The sequence below is a fragment of the Schistocerca americana genome, chromosome 6 (assembly GCF_021461395.2).
Source record: "Schistocerca americana isolate TAMUIC-IGC-003095 chromosome 6, iqSchAmer2.1, whole genome shotgun sequence".
NCBI classification, from domain to species: domain Eukaryota; kingdom Metazoa; phylum Arthropoda; class Insecta; order Orthoptera; family Acrididae; genus Schistocerca; species Schistocerca americana.
The window spans coordinates 31,995,785-32,008,690 of NC_060124.1; the positions used below are offsets into that span (position 1 = coordinate 31,995,785).

The 12,906-nt window shown below is 39.6% G+C and overlaps 1 protein-coding gene across 1 annotated transcript in view; it reads left to right on the top strand.

Annotated features, from left to right (window-relative positions):
* Positions 1–12,906, top strand: part of LOC124619398 (sodium-coupled monocarboxylate transporter 1-like) — a 336,549-nt gene that overhangs the window by 294,251 nt on the left and 29,392 nt on the right. The window contains exon 14 of the mRNA XM_047145752.1: positions 4,868–5,054. Coding sequence (XP_047001708.1) covers positions 4,868–5,054 — 187 coding nt within the window. The remainder of the gene's footprint in view (positions 1–4,867; positions 5,055–12,906) is intronic.

Sequence of the window (12,906 nt, forward strand, 5' to 3'; positions counted from 1 at the left end):
ACCAGCATTGCATGCATTTCTTTCAGTGTCTTGCCAAGCTTAAAACAAAACTTTAAATTGCTCTTTTGCTTGGTCATTGTCCTGTTCTCAGTTCTGAATCAACACGGCAAACAAGCACTTTGTCCAACAGGTCTAACATGGAACACACACAGTGCTGGACTTAACAATTGTGGGGGCAGGTTATCAACACTGGCTGCTATGCAGGTGCAGTGTTGTGAGTCACCAGTGTTGCCCAATTGACCATTCTGACTTCATTCATCGAACTTTATTGTCAGATGTTGTATTACAACTGAGAAGTCAACAAAAAGTGTATTGAGAAACTGTGGTTGCCACACTTCAAGCCATTCGTTAGCCAGTTTTTGCATATAACAATAAAGGATTTAATTTAACTTCCTTTTTAATTTATTGCTTCCTATAAACATAGTGAGTCTTACAAAATCTAGTGTGAGACATCAGTTGAGTAATTATCATCTCCCTGAGACACTACAGAATTTATCCCTGGTGAGCTACAGTGATAGATAATTCCTCTTGTTTTGGCAATGTTTTTACAACTGGATGCCATTCCTGCTGCCAACCCCCTTCCCTTGTTAGAGGGGCAGATGCTTGCTAGTTTGGTCCACCCTGGGTATTTTATTTCCCCAGTACCCACCATTGTGAAGGAAAAGAAAGACGCTAAGAGGAAGTGGGAAATGTCTGGAAGTGCTGAGGATGGGCACACATACAAAAGTGCAAAGAAGGAGGCAAAACGAGCTATGGCTAAAGCTAAAGCTGAATCAGTAAGGGAGGCATACGAACAACTACAGAAAAATCAGGATATGAGACAACTGATACGGATAGGCAAATCAAGAGATAAAGCTTCTAAGGATCTAACAACAATAAAACAAATGAAAGATGAAACAGGACTAATTCTGAATGACCATGGAAAAATAATCCAAAGGTGGTTGAATTATTTTGAGAAATTGCTGAATGAAGAAAATGTAAGAGTGAAAACTGAGGAAGGAGGGGCAAACGAAGGATTAACGATGGATATAAGAAGAGATGAAGTTGAACAGGCAGTTGAAAAGATGAAAAATGGGAAGGCAGTTGGCCCAGACCAGATCCCCATTGAGGTATGGAAGTGTCTCAGTAAAAAGGGAATTGAGTTCCTTTGGGATTTAATGAAGAAGATTTGGCAACAGGAGGAGATGCCAGACGAGTGGAGAACTAGTGTACTAATCCCAATATTTAAGAGGAAAGGTGATGTGCAGGACTGCATAACTATAGAGGTATTAAACTGATGGCACACACAATGAAAATTTGGGAAGGAGTTATAGAAGCAAGATTATGCAAGAAGACTGTGGTGTGTGAAGAACAGTTTGGGTTCATGCCTGGAAGAGGAACGACTGATGCAATACATGCTTTAAGGTGGATAGTGGAGAGACACGGGGAGCTACAAGCTGATCTACATATGGCTATCATTGATTTGAAGAAAGCATATGACAGAGTCCCAAGAGACAAAATATGGAGAAGCATGAGAGAGCAGTGCGTGCCAAAGAAGTATGTGAGGTTACTGAAGGAAATGTACAGTGGAGCAATGACACAGGTGAGAAGTAGTGTGGGCATGACAAAAGAGTATCCAGTAAAAGTAGGGTTACATCAAGGGTCTGGGCTTAGTCCGTACCTCTTTGACCTGATTATGGATGTGCTGGTGAAAGATGTGAAGAAGGAAGCACCGTAGAATATGATGTTTGGGGATGATGTGGTTCTTTGTGAGCAGAGCATCGACAGACTTGCGGAAAAGCTGGAGGATTGGAGGAAGGCACTACAAGAAAGAGGGATGAAAATGAGCAGGACAAAGTCAGAACATTCAGCACTGAAGGATGTGCAGATGAGGTCTTGCAAGATCCAGGATGACGAGCTGAAATCGGTCTGCAAATTTAAATGCCTGGGGTCATACATACAGAGGGACGGAGGACTGGAAAGTGAGATACAACACCGAATAAATTGCAGTTGGAACAACTGGAGGAAAATGAGTGGAGTGTTGTGTGACAAGAAGGTGAGCATTAGGTTGAAAGGGAAAGTGTACAAGTTGGTGGTAAGGCCTGCTATGATATATGGGGCAGAGACATGGCCAATCACAGTAGCCCAGGAAAGGAAGATGGAAGTGGCGGAAATGAGGATGCTGAGGTGGATGTGTGGGGTAACAAGGAAGGACAGGATTAGAAATGAATTTGTTAGAGGAGCTGTGAAAGTGGGACCCATGGGGAGAAAGATATAAGAGAGCAGACTAAGGTGGTACGGAAACTTACAGAGAAAAGGGGAAGAGTATATCGTAAACAGAGTTGAAGATGTAAAGATTGAAGGGGCAAGAAGGAGAGGGAGACCGAAGATGAGGTGGTAGGATAAGACATCCAGGGACCTAAGGGAGAAAGGATGGAAGAAGGAAGAGGCAATGGATAGAGTACTATGGAGGAGAAGGATCCAGAAGAGCAATGCCAACCCTACGTGACGTGGGACAAGGCAACGATAAAGAAGAAAGAAAAAAGAAGATCTACAGTGATAGATAATTCCCCATAAGATCATGCAAATTAAAAGAAAACAAAGTCATGCAACAGAAAATGGCCTGTCTAATTAAATTGCAAAGGGTGACCAAGTAAAACATGCAACATGGGTACCATCCCTCACACAGACATATTGATAACAGGAACCATCAAATTAAGAAAAGATCCTAAGTGACACTATAACAATCTGATTTATTGCTGAAGGACAACAAAAATATTTTAGCCACTGAATCAAGGATAGTCATTTATCAAAGGAATAAGGAACTGAATACATGTATGACAGCCTTGGTACAGATGGGTGCATACATGATAGACACAACTTAAAACTGTGTTCATGAATATGACCAATCATTGTGAAATAAGTTAATGACCCAAAGGAAAGTCCCAGGAAAGCACAACCAAATACCAGTACACTCACCTAAGCACATCATGGGTGCAGCTAGCTGGCTGTGAAAATCAGATCGGCAAATGCAAGTATGGTCCATGCTTACCACTCCACTGATGTATGAGAGCAGAGAATGGCTTCAGTAATGGCTGAGAATTCTAAGTTCAGCATCTGATTTCTGCTCTAGGGAAAGCATACTGTATTAAGGCCTGTGGAGAAGAGCTCTCTATGATGCTCCTGGAACAAGTGTACTCTTACTGACCTCTATAAAACTTATCTCATTCTGCCAATATTGGAATCTCGTTGGCCAGTTGCAATAGAACTTTCAGTTTCCAACCACTGATAATTTAATAAATATTCTAATAAATTCCCTATGCTTAAGGATTCTGCCATGGCTAACCAATGAAGTACATTTCCCTGTTGGAGTGGGTAAAACACAGCAAATCTCCTCCACTGGCCAATGAGGGAGCATGCACATACACTTGCACATGAATTCTCCCCTGTTACCAAAATAAAAGCTATGAGCCAATCAGGGATCTCCTTGCTAAATTTTGAACAAAATTTCCAGCTGGCACCCTTTGGGCCTAACGGGTGGGACCCATGCTAGCAGTAGTGTTTTTTCTCTTGTCCTTCAGATCTTACATTTGGCAAAAGCTATTCTTTGTGCTTCATGCACACTGAATCTTTATAATGGGCTGGGAAAGCTGGTCATCCCCAATTCATCCTGCCAGAAGAGTGCTCTTCCCAGCATATACCTGGTTCAGGTCTTGGCTCTCAGCAAAAACATTTTTAAGACCCGTGGAGGTCTCCCAGTGACTATCACCTTTTGCCAACCAGCTAAAAGCCCCAGGTTGAGTACATTAGAAGACATCTTCACCATATCGAAAGGAAAAGGGATAGAGCTAATCAGAGTTGCAATCAATGGCATTTGTTATTATTGCATTCAGTTTTCATGTAGCATTGATTGGATTTACTAGTTGGATCTGCATAAAAGATTATTAAACAGATTATGTGACTGTTTTGGAAAAAAAACCACCACCTAACACTAGGAATAATAATTGTGAATTTTCTAAAGCAGTTGTCATGTAAGTTAAATTTTAGTAATGAATAACTTTCTTATTTTATCACCTTCATTTATTCTGTTGCTCATTGGTGAATCAAAGTTCACAAATTTGCTATTTGGATCATTTCTCTTATGGTTCTAAGTGATAACTTACAAATTTATATAAAATTGCAGTGAGCATTATTATTACAACTATAACAGAGGCAATTTTAAAACATACACATCACCAACTAACTGATGACTCTGTACACTTCCAGATGTTGTATACTATAAGGGCAGGATACAAAAACAGTCAGCATATTACAATTTTTGAAATGGGATGTTTGTTATTAGCTTATTTCATTGAAATAGCTGTTAGCATATGTAGCTGAACTACTGCTTTCCTTGTGCAGTGAGGTGTGGGCAGTGTACTGTGTGTCGTACCTTTGGTACACAGCACTGGGCTTGGAAAAAAAACCACCACCTAACACTAGGAATAATAATTGTGAATTTTCTAAAGCAGTTGTCATGTAAGTTAAATTTTAGTAATGAATAATTTTCTTATTTTATCACCTTCATTTATTCTGTTGCTCATTGGTGAATCAAAGTTCACAAATTTGCTATTTGCATCATTTCTCTTATGGTTCTAAGTGATAACTTACAAATTTATATAAAATTGCAGTGAGCATTATTATTACAACTATAACAGAGGCAATTTTAAAACATACACATCACCAACTAACTGATGACTCTGTACACTTCCAGATGTTGTATACTATAAGGGCAGGATACAAAAACAGTCAGCATATTACAATTTTTGAAATGGGATGTTTGTTATTAGCTTATTTCATTGAAATAGCTGTTAGCATATGTAGCTGAACTACTGCTTTCCTTGTGCAGTGAGGTGTGGGCAGTGTACTGTGTGTCGTACCTTTGGTACACAGCACTGGGCTTGGTGACATCGGTGACAGTGTCTCTGGTGGCAAGCATATTTCTACGCCAGGATGCCTCCAGACCAGATGCTCGCCTCATCAGCCCATTGGTGCGTCGGTGGCTGCCTCCAGCATCAAGACCACAGATTTACAAGGTGAGTCTCTGCTGGCCAACATTTTTTACACTGGAGTGGTGAATTAGTTCCAGTGAGCATTCCGTCAATTCACTCTTATTTTTCTCACTGCTTAACAAAGCTGAAAAGCTTAGACATATTTTTGGCATTAATAATTGTCACATACAGTGTAGAGATTACACGTGGGTAAGAATGGACTTGTATTGGACAAAACTGGGTCCAGATCTGTGTTTGCTCCTATGTAGTCACGTTACATAGGTGACTATGTATCCTGCATGGAAACAGACGTTTGAAACTGAAATAAAGAGCCATTCCTGACTGACTAGAGGAGTTTTATCATGAGATACAAGGTACTTACTTTGAAGAGTCAGTGACACCTGACTACCAAATTCCCAGCTGCTGATGAATACCTGAGATAGAGATTCTCAGCATTCGTCTTAAAGACACAAGTGGCTTCCAATCCCCTGATATTCTGATGCAATATATTAACATTATTTTTCACTGTCCTTTTTGTGAATCTTGTGACATACTAACATTATTTTTCACTGTACTGTTATGAGACCCTTGTGATATTTTTACATCTCTAGTACCCGCCTGTCTGAACTTCTCATTAAGCTTAATTTCAATCAATGTAGGATGATTGGACACTGATCAGTTTTAACCATTAGAGCACAAAGGTTTACATTTTCATTGTAAAAGCAGTGTAGAACCAAATGTATTGTTTCTTAATAACAAAAACAGGCACACTTGATATTTGTCGATTACATTGCCATATACCGCAAGCAAGTCTGAGTAACATTTAAGTATGTTTTCACATAGTATCCAAATCTTCAATAAAAATTGTGGTTCCCATTTGAAAATACAAAATTGACCCAACCACACAGGACAGATGGTTAAGAGGTGGCCAGATATAGCATAGATAGATTCCACTTTGCTAATATTAACTTTTGAGTTATGGTGAAGTACTTGTGCTGTCTTAAAACATCATGGCAAGAGCCTTTATAGACTAGTCCATGTACAATCCTTAACTCTGTTAATGTGAATGTCTGCAGCACAACCCCATATTCCTTACAGTTGCTATGATGGGGATAGATTGTCCCATAATACACAGTTTTAAGCATGTGGGTGGGCACCATTTTGGACAGTTGGCGAAGAAGATACAGCCCATTGCTGACTTTCTTACATACAGCGTTAATGTGGGTAATCCACCAAAGGTTTGAGTCCAGATGGACCCCTAGAAATTTACACACATTTGCTTTCTCTACCATTATGCCACATACCTCATTTATGCATGAGTGGTGTGAGCTGCCAGTTGTAAATATTAGCATCTGGGATTTATTACACTGACCTTTAATCCTTGTGCATGATAATATGAACTTAATTCTAGTATCCCATTACGTGCTGAAGATTGCAGTTCCTCACAATCTTTACCGTGAAATAAAACTTAGGTGTCATCAGCATAACTTACAATGTGTGAATTAATGGGGTGTACAACATCATTAATGTATGCTAAAAAGAGAAAAGGTCCAAGAATTGAGCCTTGAGGGAATCCCCATGTCACTGTTGCACTTGTGGATTTAAAAGTTAGGATCTTATTGTCAATTTGATGTGTAATGCCACCTGTAAGTAATGTTGCACTAAAAACAATGATGTTACTTCCAACCACAGAGAATGAAGTCAGTAAAACAATTCAAAAACTAAAAAATAAAAAGTCAGTAGGCTTAGATGAAGTACCAATGTGTATACTGAAACAATGCATAGGGATTATACAAGGCCCCTTAACAAATATAATAAATGAATGCTTCACGTCAGGAACATTTCCAGAGCAGTTAAAACAGGCAAGAGTTGAACCTTTGCTTAAGAAAGGTAATGCAGAAGACATAGAAAATTACCAGCCCATTTCCCTGCTGTCAGCATTCTCAAGAATAATAGAAGAAATTATGAAAGACAGATTAATGAATTACCTGAATAAATACAATCTTTTAAGTGAATCACAGTTTGGTTTCCGAAGTGGCAAAAATACGGAGTCAGCCACAGTATAATTCACAAAAGTTGTACTTGATGCTCTTGATAAAGATGAGTGTGTCACAGGCATATTTTTGGATCTTTCTAAGGTGTTTGATACATTCGACCACAAGATTCTATTAAATAAATTAGGAGCTTTGGGAATAAGAGGGGTAGTTAATGGCTGGTTTCGATCATACCTAACAGATAGGGTACAAAGAGTAGAGATAACACATACTTCAAATAGATCTAAACATTTAGTAAAACACTTATCAGAACCAAAATACATTAATATAGGTGTTCTGCAAGGGAGCATATTATGACCAATACTGTTCCTGATATACATCAATGACTTTCCCAGTAGTGTTACTCATGGTGAAAAATCCTCTTCGCTGATGACAGCAATATTGTACTCACTGAGAAAACAAGGGAACTCCTTGCCGAGAAACAAATGAAACTCTCAAGGAAGTTTATGACTGGTCAATAAGTAATAAAGTGACATTGAACATAAAGAAAACTAATGCCATGAATTTCAGTTTGAAGATGAAAAATTATGATGTAGATGGCATAGACTGTGTAACAAATGCAAATTTTCTAGGAATGAATATTGATTCTCAGTTGAAGTGGTGTGAACACACAAAGGTACTTGCAGACAGAATGTCATCAGTATATTATGCCCTTAGATTCCTATCATCAATGTATAGCATGCAGTGTCTTTTAGTTACATATTATTCATATGTACACTCAATTCTTAGCTATGGCATTCTTTTTTGGGGAACAAATGCACAAAATATGAACACAATTTTCAAACTCCAGAAAAAAGCCATAAGAATAATAACGAAAAATACTAGTCGAGCTCATTGTAAAGATCTGTTCAGAACACTGGGGATTTTAACTGCTCCATGTGAATACATTTACCAGTCAGCTGTGCACATCAAAAATAACATTGCATTGTTAATTACTGCACAAGCAGCTCTGTTAATGACCATGCAACAAGAGACACTCAACTTACCTTTACTTAGAAAAAATAAACATAAAACTCAAAACAGCATTTTCTACCAAGAAATGAAACTGTACAATAAATTACCAAAAGAGATTAAAGAAATTGCAAAAATACACTTATTTAAAAAGACAGCTAAAAAGTGCCTGTTATGCAATACATTTTATACTTTGAAGAATTACTTAGCTAAAACAGATCAGGGGTTTTTATTAAAAATGTTATACAAATAAATAATAATAATAATGATTATAAAATATCGAACATTCCACATAACACCTTCACTTTGTTTTTTTTTCACCTTTTTAGAAATACTTATCCCCAAGCTATGTGTAGCACAGTACTAAAACCTCTTCCTCTTTCTGAGCTCAACATCTCACTCATTATGGAGGGATGCTGACTCAGCTTTTAAGGATAGCAAATGGGAAGTTGCGGCACAGAAAATGGCCCAGAGATCACCGTGTGTGTGTGTGTGTGTGTGTGTGTGTGTAGTGAGTGAAGTATTATGAAACAATGTGTGTATAGTGTGTGCTGTGACTGATAGTGAGATATGAGTGAACAATGTGGCATTACATTATTTAATAAGTTATTTGTAAAAAAGTGTTGTATACCAATAGTAAATCTAATGATTGTCTCTAACTAGAATTATGTAAATATATGTGTGTACGAATTAGCTTATTTTAAAATGATCTAAATTTGCAAATACTTTGACATGTCCTATATCCTTGTAAAAGAGATCTACGGATGAATAAAGCTGCTACTGCTACTACTACTGCTACTACTACTACTACTATTACTACTACACTGTTTCTGAGTCACCAGATAGATGGATAGAATTTTCATTGATGCACCACTGATATTGTACGCCCGCAGTTTTTTTTAAGAGAAGCTCATGGTTTACTGAGTCAAAAGCTTTGCTCAGGGTCAAAGAATATTCCAACTGTCTGCATACCCTGTTCTATATTGCTATATACTTCATGGAAGATACTGGTAACAGCAGTGGCCATGCTTAGGTCTTTCCTAAACCCATGCTGCATTTCGTTAAGCATTTCGAGTCTTGAGAAAAATGTTGTGAGTTGTGACAAGACAACTGTATCAAACATTTTACTGAAGGTAGGGATTAGTGATATCGATCTATAATTTTAAACTGCTTCTTTACTTCCCTTCTTATGGACTGGCTGAATTACACTTATTTGTAAGGCATATGGGTATATGTTTTCATAACACTACAGTTGATAAGATAGATAAGGGGTTTAATTATTTCATTGGCACATTTCTTTAACATCACACTTGAGATACTATCCCATCCAGATGAATGCTTGTTCCTTAGCTTCTGTATTGTGCTAAATATTTCCTGTTGATTCACCTCCATAAATTCGAGCTGTATACTATCTGTGACATCATTTGGTGTGCCAGCCTGTAGATCTATAATAGGGGCTGGTTGGTCAAAAGGAGAGAGAAAATGCTTATTGAATAAATTACATACTTCATTTGGATCTTCCAATAGATGTCCCTCATGTCTAATGCTAACTGGTTCACTCCGTCCCTTGCTGGTGGTTTTACGATGTTCATTGATTAGTCTCCAGAATGCCTTACCTATGTAGGCTGAATGCTCTGTTGCATCATTGCTTTACCAAGTTAAAGGTCTGTCTTAAAGGTTTTTTGGCTTGACTGTACTTTTCCTTAAATACACTCCTGGAAATGGAAAAAAGAACACATTGACACCGGTGTGTCAGACCCACCATACTTGCTCCGGACACTGCGAGAGGGCTGTACAAGCAATGATCACACGCACGGCACAGCGGACACACCAGGAACCGCGGTGTTGGCCGTCGAATGGCGCTAGCTTACTCAGCATTTGTGCACTGCCGCCGTCAGTGTCAGCCAGTTTGCCGTGGCATACGGAGCTCCATCGCAGTCTTTAACACTGGTAGCATGCCGCGACAGCGTGGACGTGAACCGTATGTGCAGTTGACGGACTTTGAGCGAGGGCGTATAGTGGGCATGCGGGAGGCCGGGTGGACGTACCGCCGAATTGCTCAACACGTGGGGCGTGAGGTCTTCACAGTACATCGATGTTGTCGCCAGTGGTCGGCGGAAGGTGCACGTGCCCGTCGACCTGGGACCGGACCGCAGCGACGCACGGATGCACGCCAAGATCGTAGGATCCTACGCAGTGCCGTAGGGGACCGCACCGCCACTTCCCAGCAAATTAGGGACACTGTTGCTCCTGGGGTATCGGCGAGGACCATTCGCAACCGTCTCCATGAAGCTGGGCTACGGTCCCGCACAACGTTAGGCCGTCTTCTGCTCACGCCCCAACATCGTGCAGCCCGCCTCCAGTGGTGTCGCGACAGGCATGAATGGAGGGACGAATGGAGACGTGTCGTCTTCAGCGATGAGAGTCGCTTCTGCCTTGGTGCCAATGATGGTCGTATGCGTGTTTGGCGCCGTGCAGGTGAGCGCCACAATCAGGACTGCATACGACCGAGGCACACAGGGCCAACACCCGGCATCATGGTGTGGGGAGCGATCTCCTACACTGGCCGTACATCACTGGTGATCGTCGAGGGTACACTGAATAGTGCACGGTACATCCAAACCGTCATCGAACCCATCGTTCTACCATTCCTAGACCGGCAAGGGAACTTGCTGTTCCAACAGGACAATGCACGTCCGCATGTATCCCGTGCCACCCAACGTGCTCTAGAAGGTGTAAGTCAACTACCCTGGCCAGCAAGATCTCCGGATCTGTCCCCCATTGAGCATGTTTGGGACTGGATGAAGCGTCGTCTCACGCGGTCTGCACGTCCAGCACGAATGCTGGTCCAACTGAGGCGCCAGGTGGAAATGGCATGGCAAGCCGTTCCACAGGACTACATCCAGCATCTCTACGATCATCTCCATGGGAGAATAGCAGCCTGCATTGCTGCTAAAGGTGGATATACACTGTACTAGTGCCGACATTGTGCATGCTCTGTTGCCTGTGTCTATGTGCCTGTGGTTCTGTCGGTGTGATCATGTGATGTATCTGACCCCAGGAATGTGTCAATAAAGTTTCCCCTTCCTGGGACAATGAATTCACGGTGTTCTTATTTCAATTTCCAGGAGTGTATATGTAGCTTTGTTTCCTTATATAAACAGTCAAGATCATATATATTCTGCCTTAACTTAATCATCCTAGGTGTAAGTTTCAGCCTATTATTAAAGAGGAGAGTTGGTTTGTACCATGGTTATTTCTTTGAGAGGGCAGCAGCAGTTGTAATGTTTCAGCACTGGCCTATAAAATTTTTCCCATTTGTTTTTGGACCTTTTAGTTTGGTAAATAGTGTCACATTTCTCCTCTGCTAGCTTAGTTTTGGAGGCACTGATGTTGGTGGTACTCAGGATCTGCTTCTTCTCAGTTATCTTAGTCACTGTTGGTACAGCAAATTTTAAACATTCCAGCATCTGACAATAGTTCACTGACAGGGTTCACTATATTTGAGAGATTATACGAGTTAAATATATCTGTTATTTTCAAATAGGTTATAGTATAGGAGTCTGCATCAATATTTGTCTCCAACTATGCTAAGGTCAGTGGGGCCTGTTTGTCTAATTGCCCTGTTAAGTCTATCAAGGTAGTACAACACATCTGTATATGGTGGGCGGTACATACCAATAACTTTATGTTTAGCTAATCTGCTTGAATGAGTATTTATGTGGACCACAACATCAGCCATTTCAATTGTTCCTTTTTTGCAGTATTGTTCAACCAATGAGATTTTCTTAAATGGTAGATGGTCGTTTACAAAAACTGCCACCCCACCCCCTTTATGTTGTTGCTTGCAGTAACTATCTGCTAACACATAACCATCTAATTTGTAATACCCAATTTCATTGTCATTTAGTTCATGTCCTGTAATTACTAACAGGTGTGGTGAATTCTCATCCACGAATACTTGGAGCAAATTGAGTGTATTCCTAAGATAGTGCACATTTAGATGCATTATCCTAGAGGACACTAGAAGTTGTTCCATGTAATTTAACTTTAGATAGTGTATTTGTGAGAATCTGTTTAATTATTTCCAGAGTTTTCCTAGTGAGAACAAATTTCTTCAAGGTTTTGAGAGGGGAGATTTTGTATATTGAATCATAGGCCTTTTTAAAGCAACAAATATTAGCACTTTCAAATAACTTCCAAGAATCCAGCCAGGTAACACTTTCAGCGACCGCCGATATTTCAGCAGGAGAACACCCCGCCATTTCTGAAAGTTATTTGAAAGTTGTATATGCTAGGAGAAACTCGGGTCTCAGAAAATTAGCACTATCTTTTAATTTGATATTTTCATATATCTAATTGTTTGTTTCAGTTGCTAATGACAGGATTTGTTTCTCCTAAAAAGCCAGCTTTATCTAATTGAGGATTTAATATGTTCAGAAGAGCTTTTAATAAGATTTTGTATTCTAAGAACAGTAATGAAATTCCTCTGTAGTTACTAATATCTGTTCTGTCTCCTTTTTTATAAAGTGGGTAAATTAATGCTCCTTCGAGTTTTCTGGAATTGTTTCAGTGTCCCAGGCTGTATACCATTTTTCTTTTTTAATTGACACATAGATCATCACAAGCTTTTAGAATTTCTGCTGTGAGACCATCTTCACCTGGGCTTTGTTGTGTTTTGATAGACTGATGTAATTTTTAATCATATCAGCACTTGGTGGTTTTCAGTTTTTATATGGAACATTATAAGGGATTCCAGTTGTTTGCTCAGTTTTTTACAGTTCAATAGTTTTTCAAATTATTGTGCCAGTAGCTTATAGTTGTCTTCATTGTTAAGTGCAAGTTTTCTATTTTCTCTTTCTGAAGAATAGTAAGCCTATTACTTTTTAATT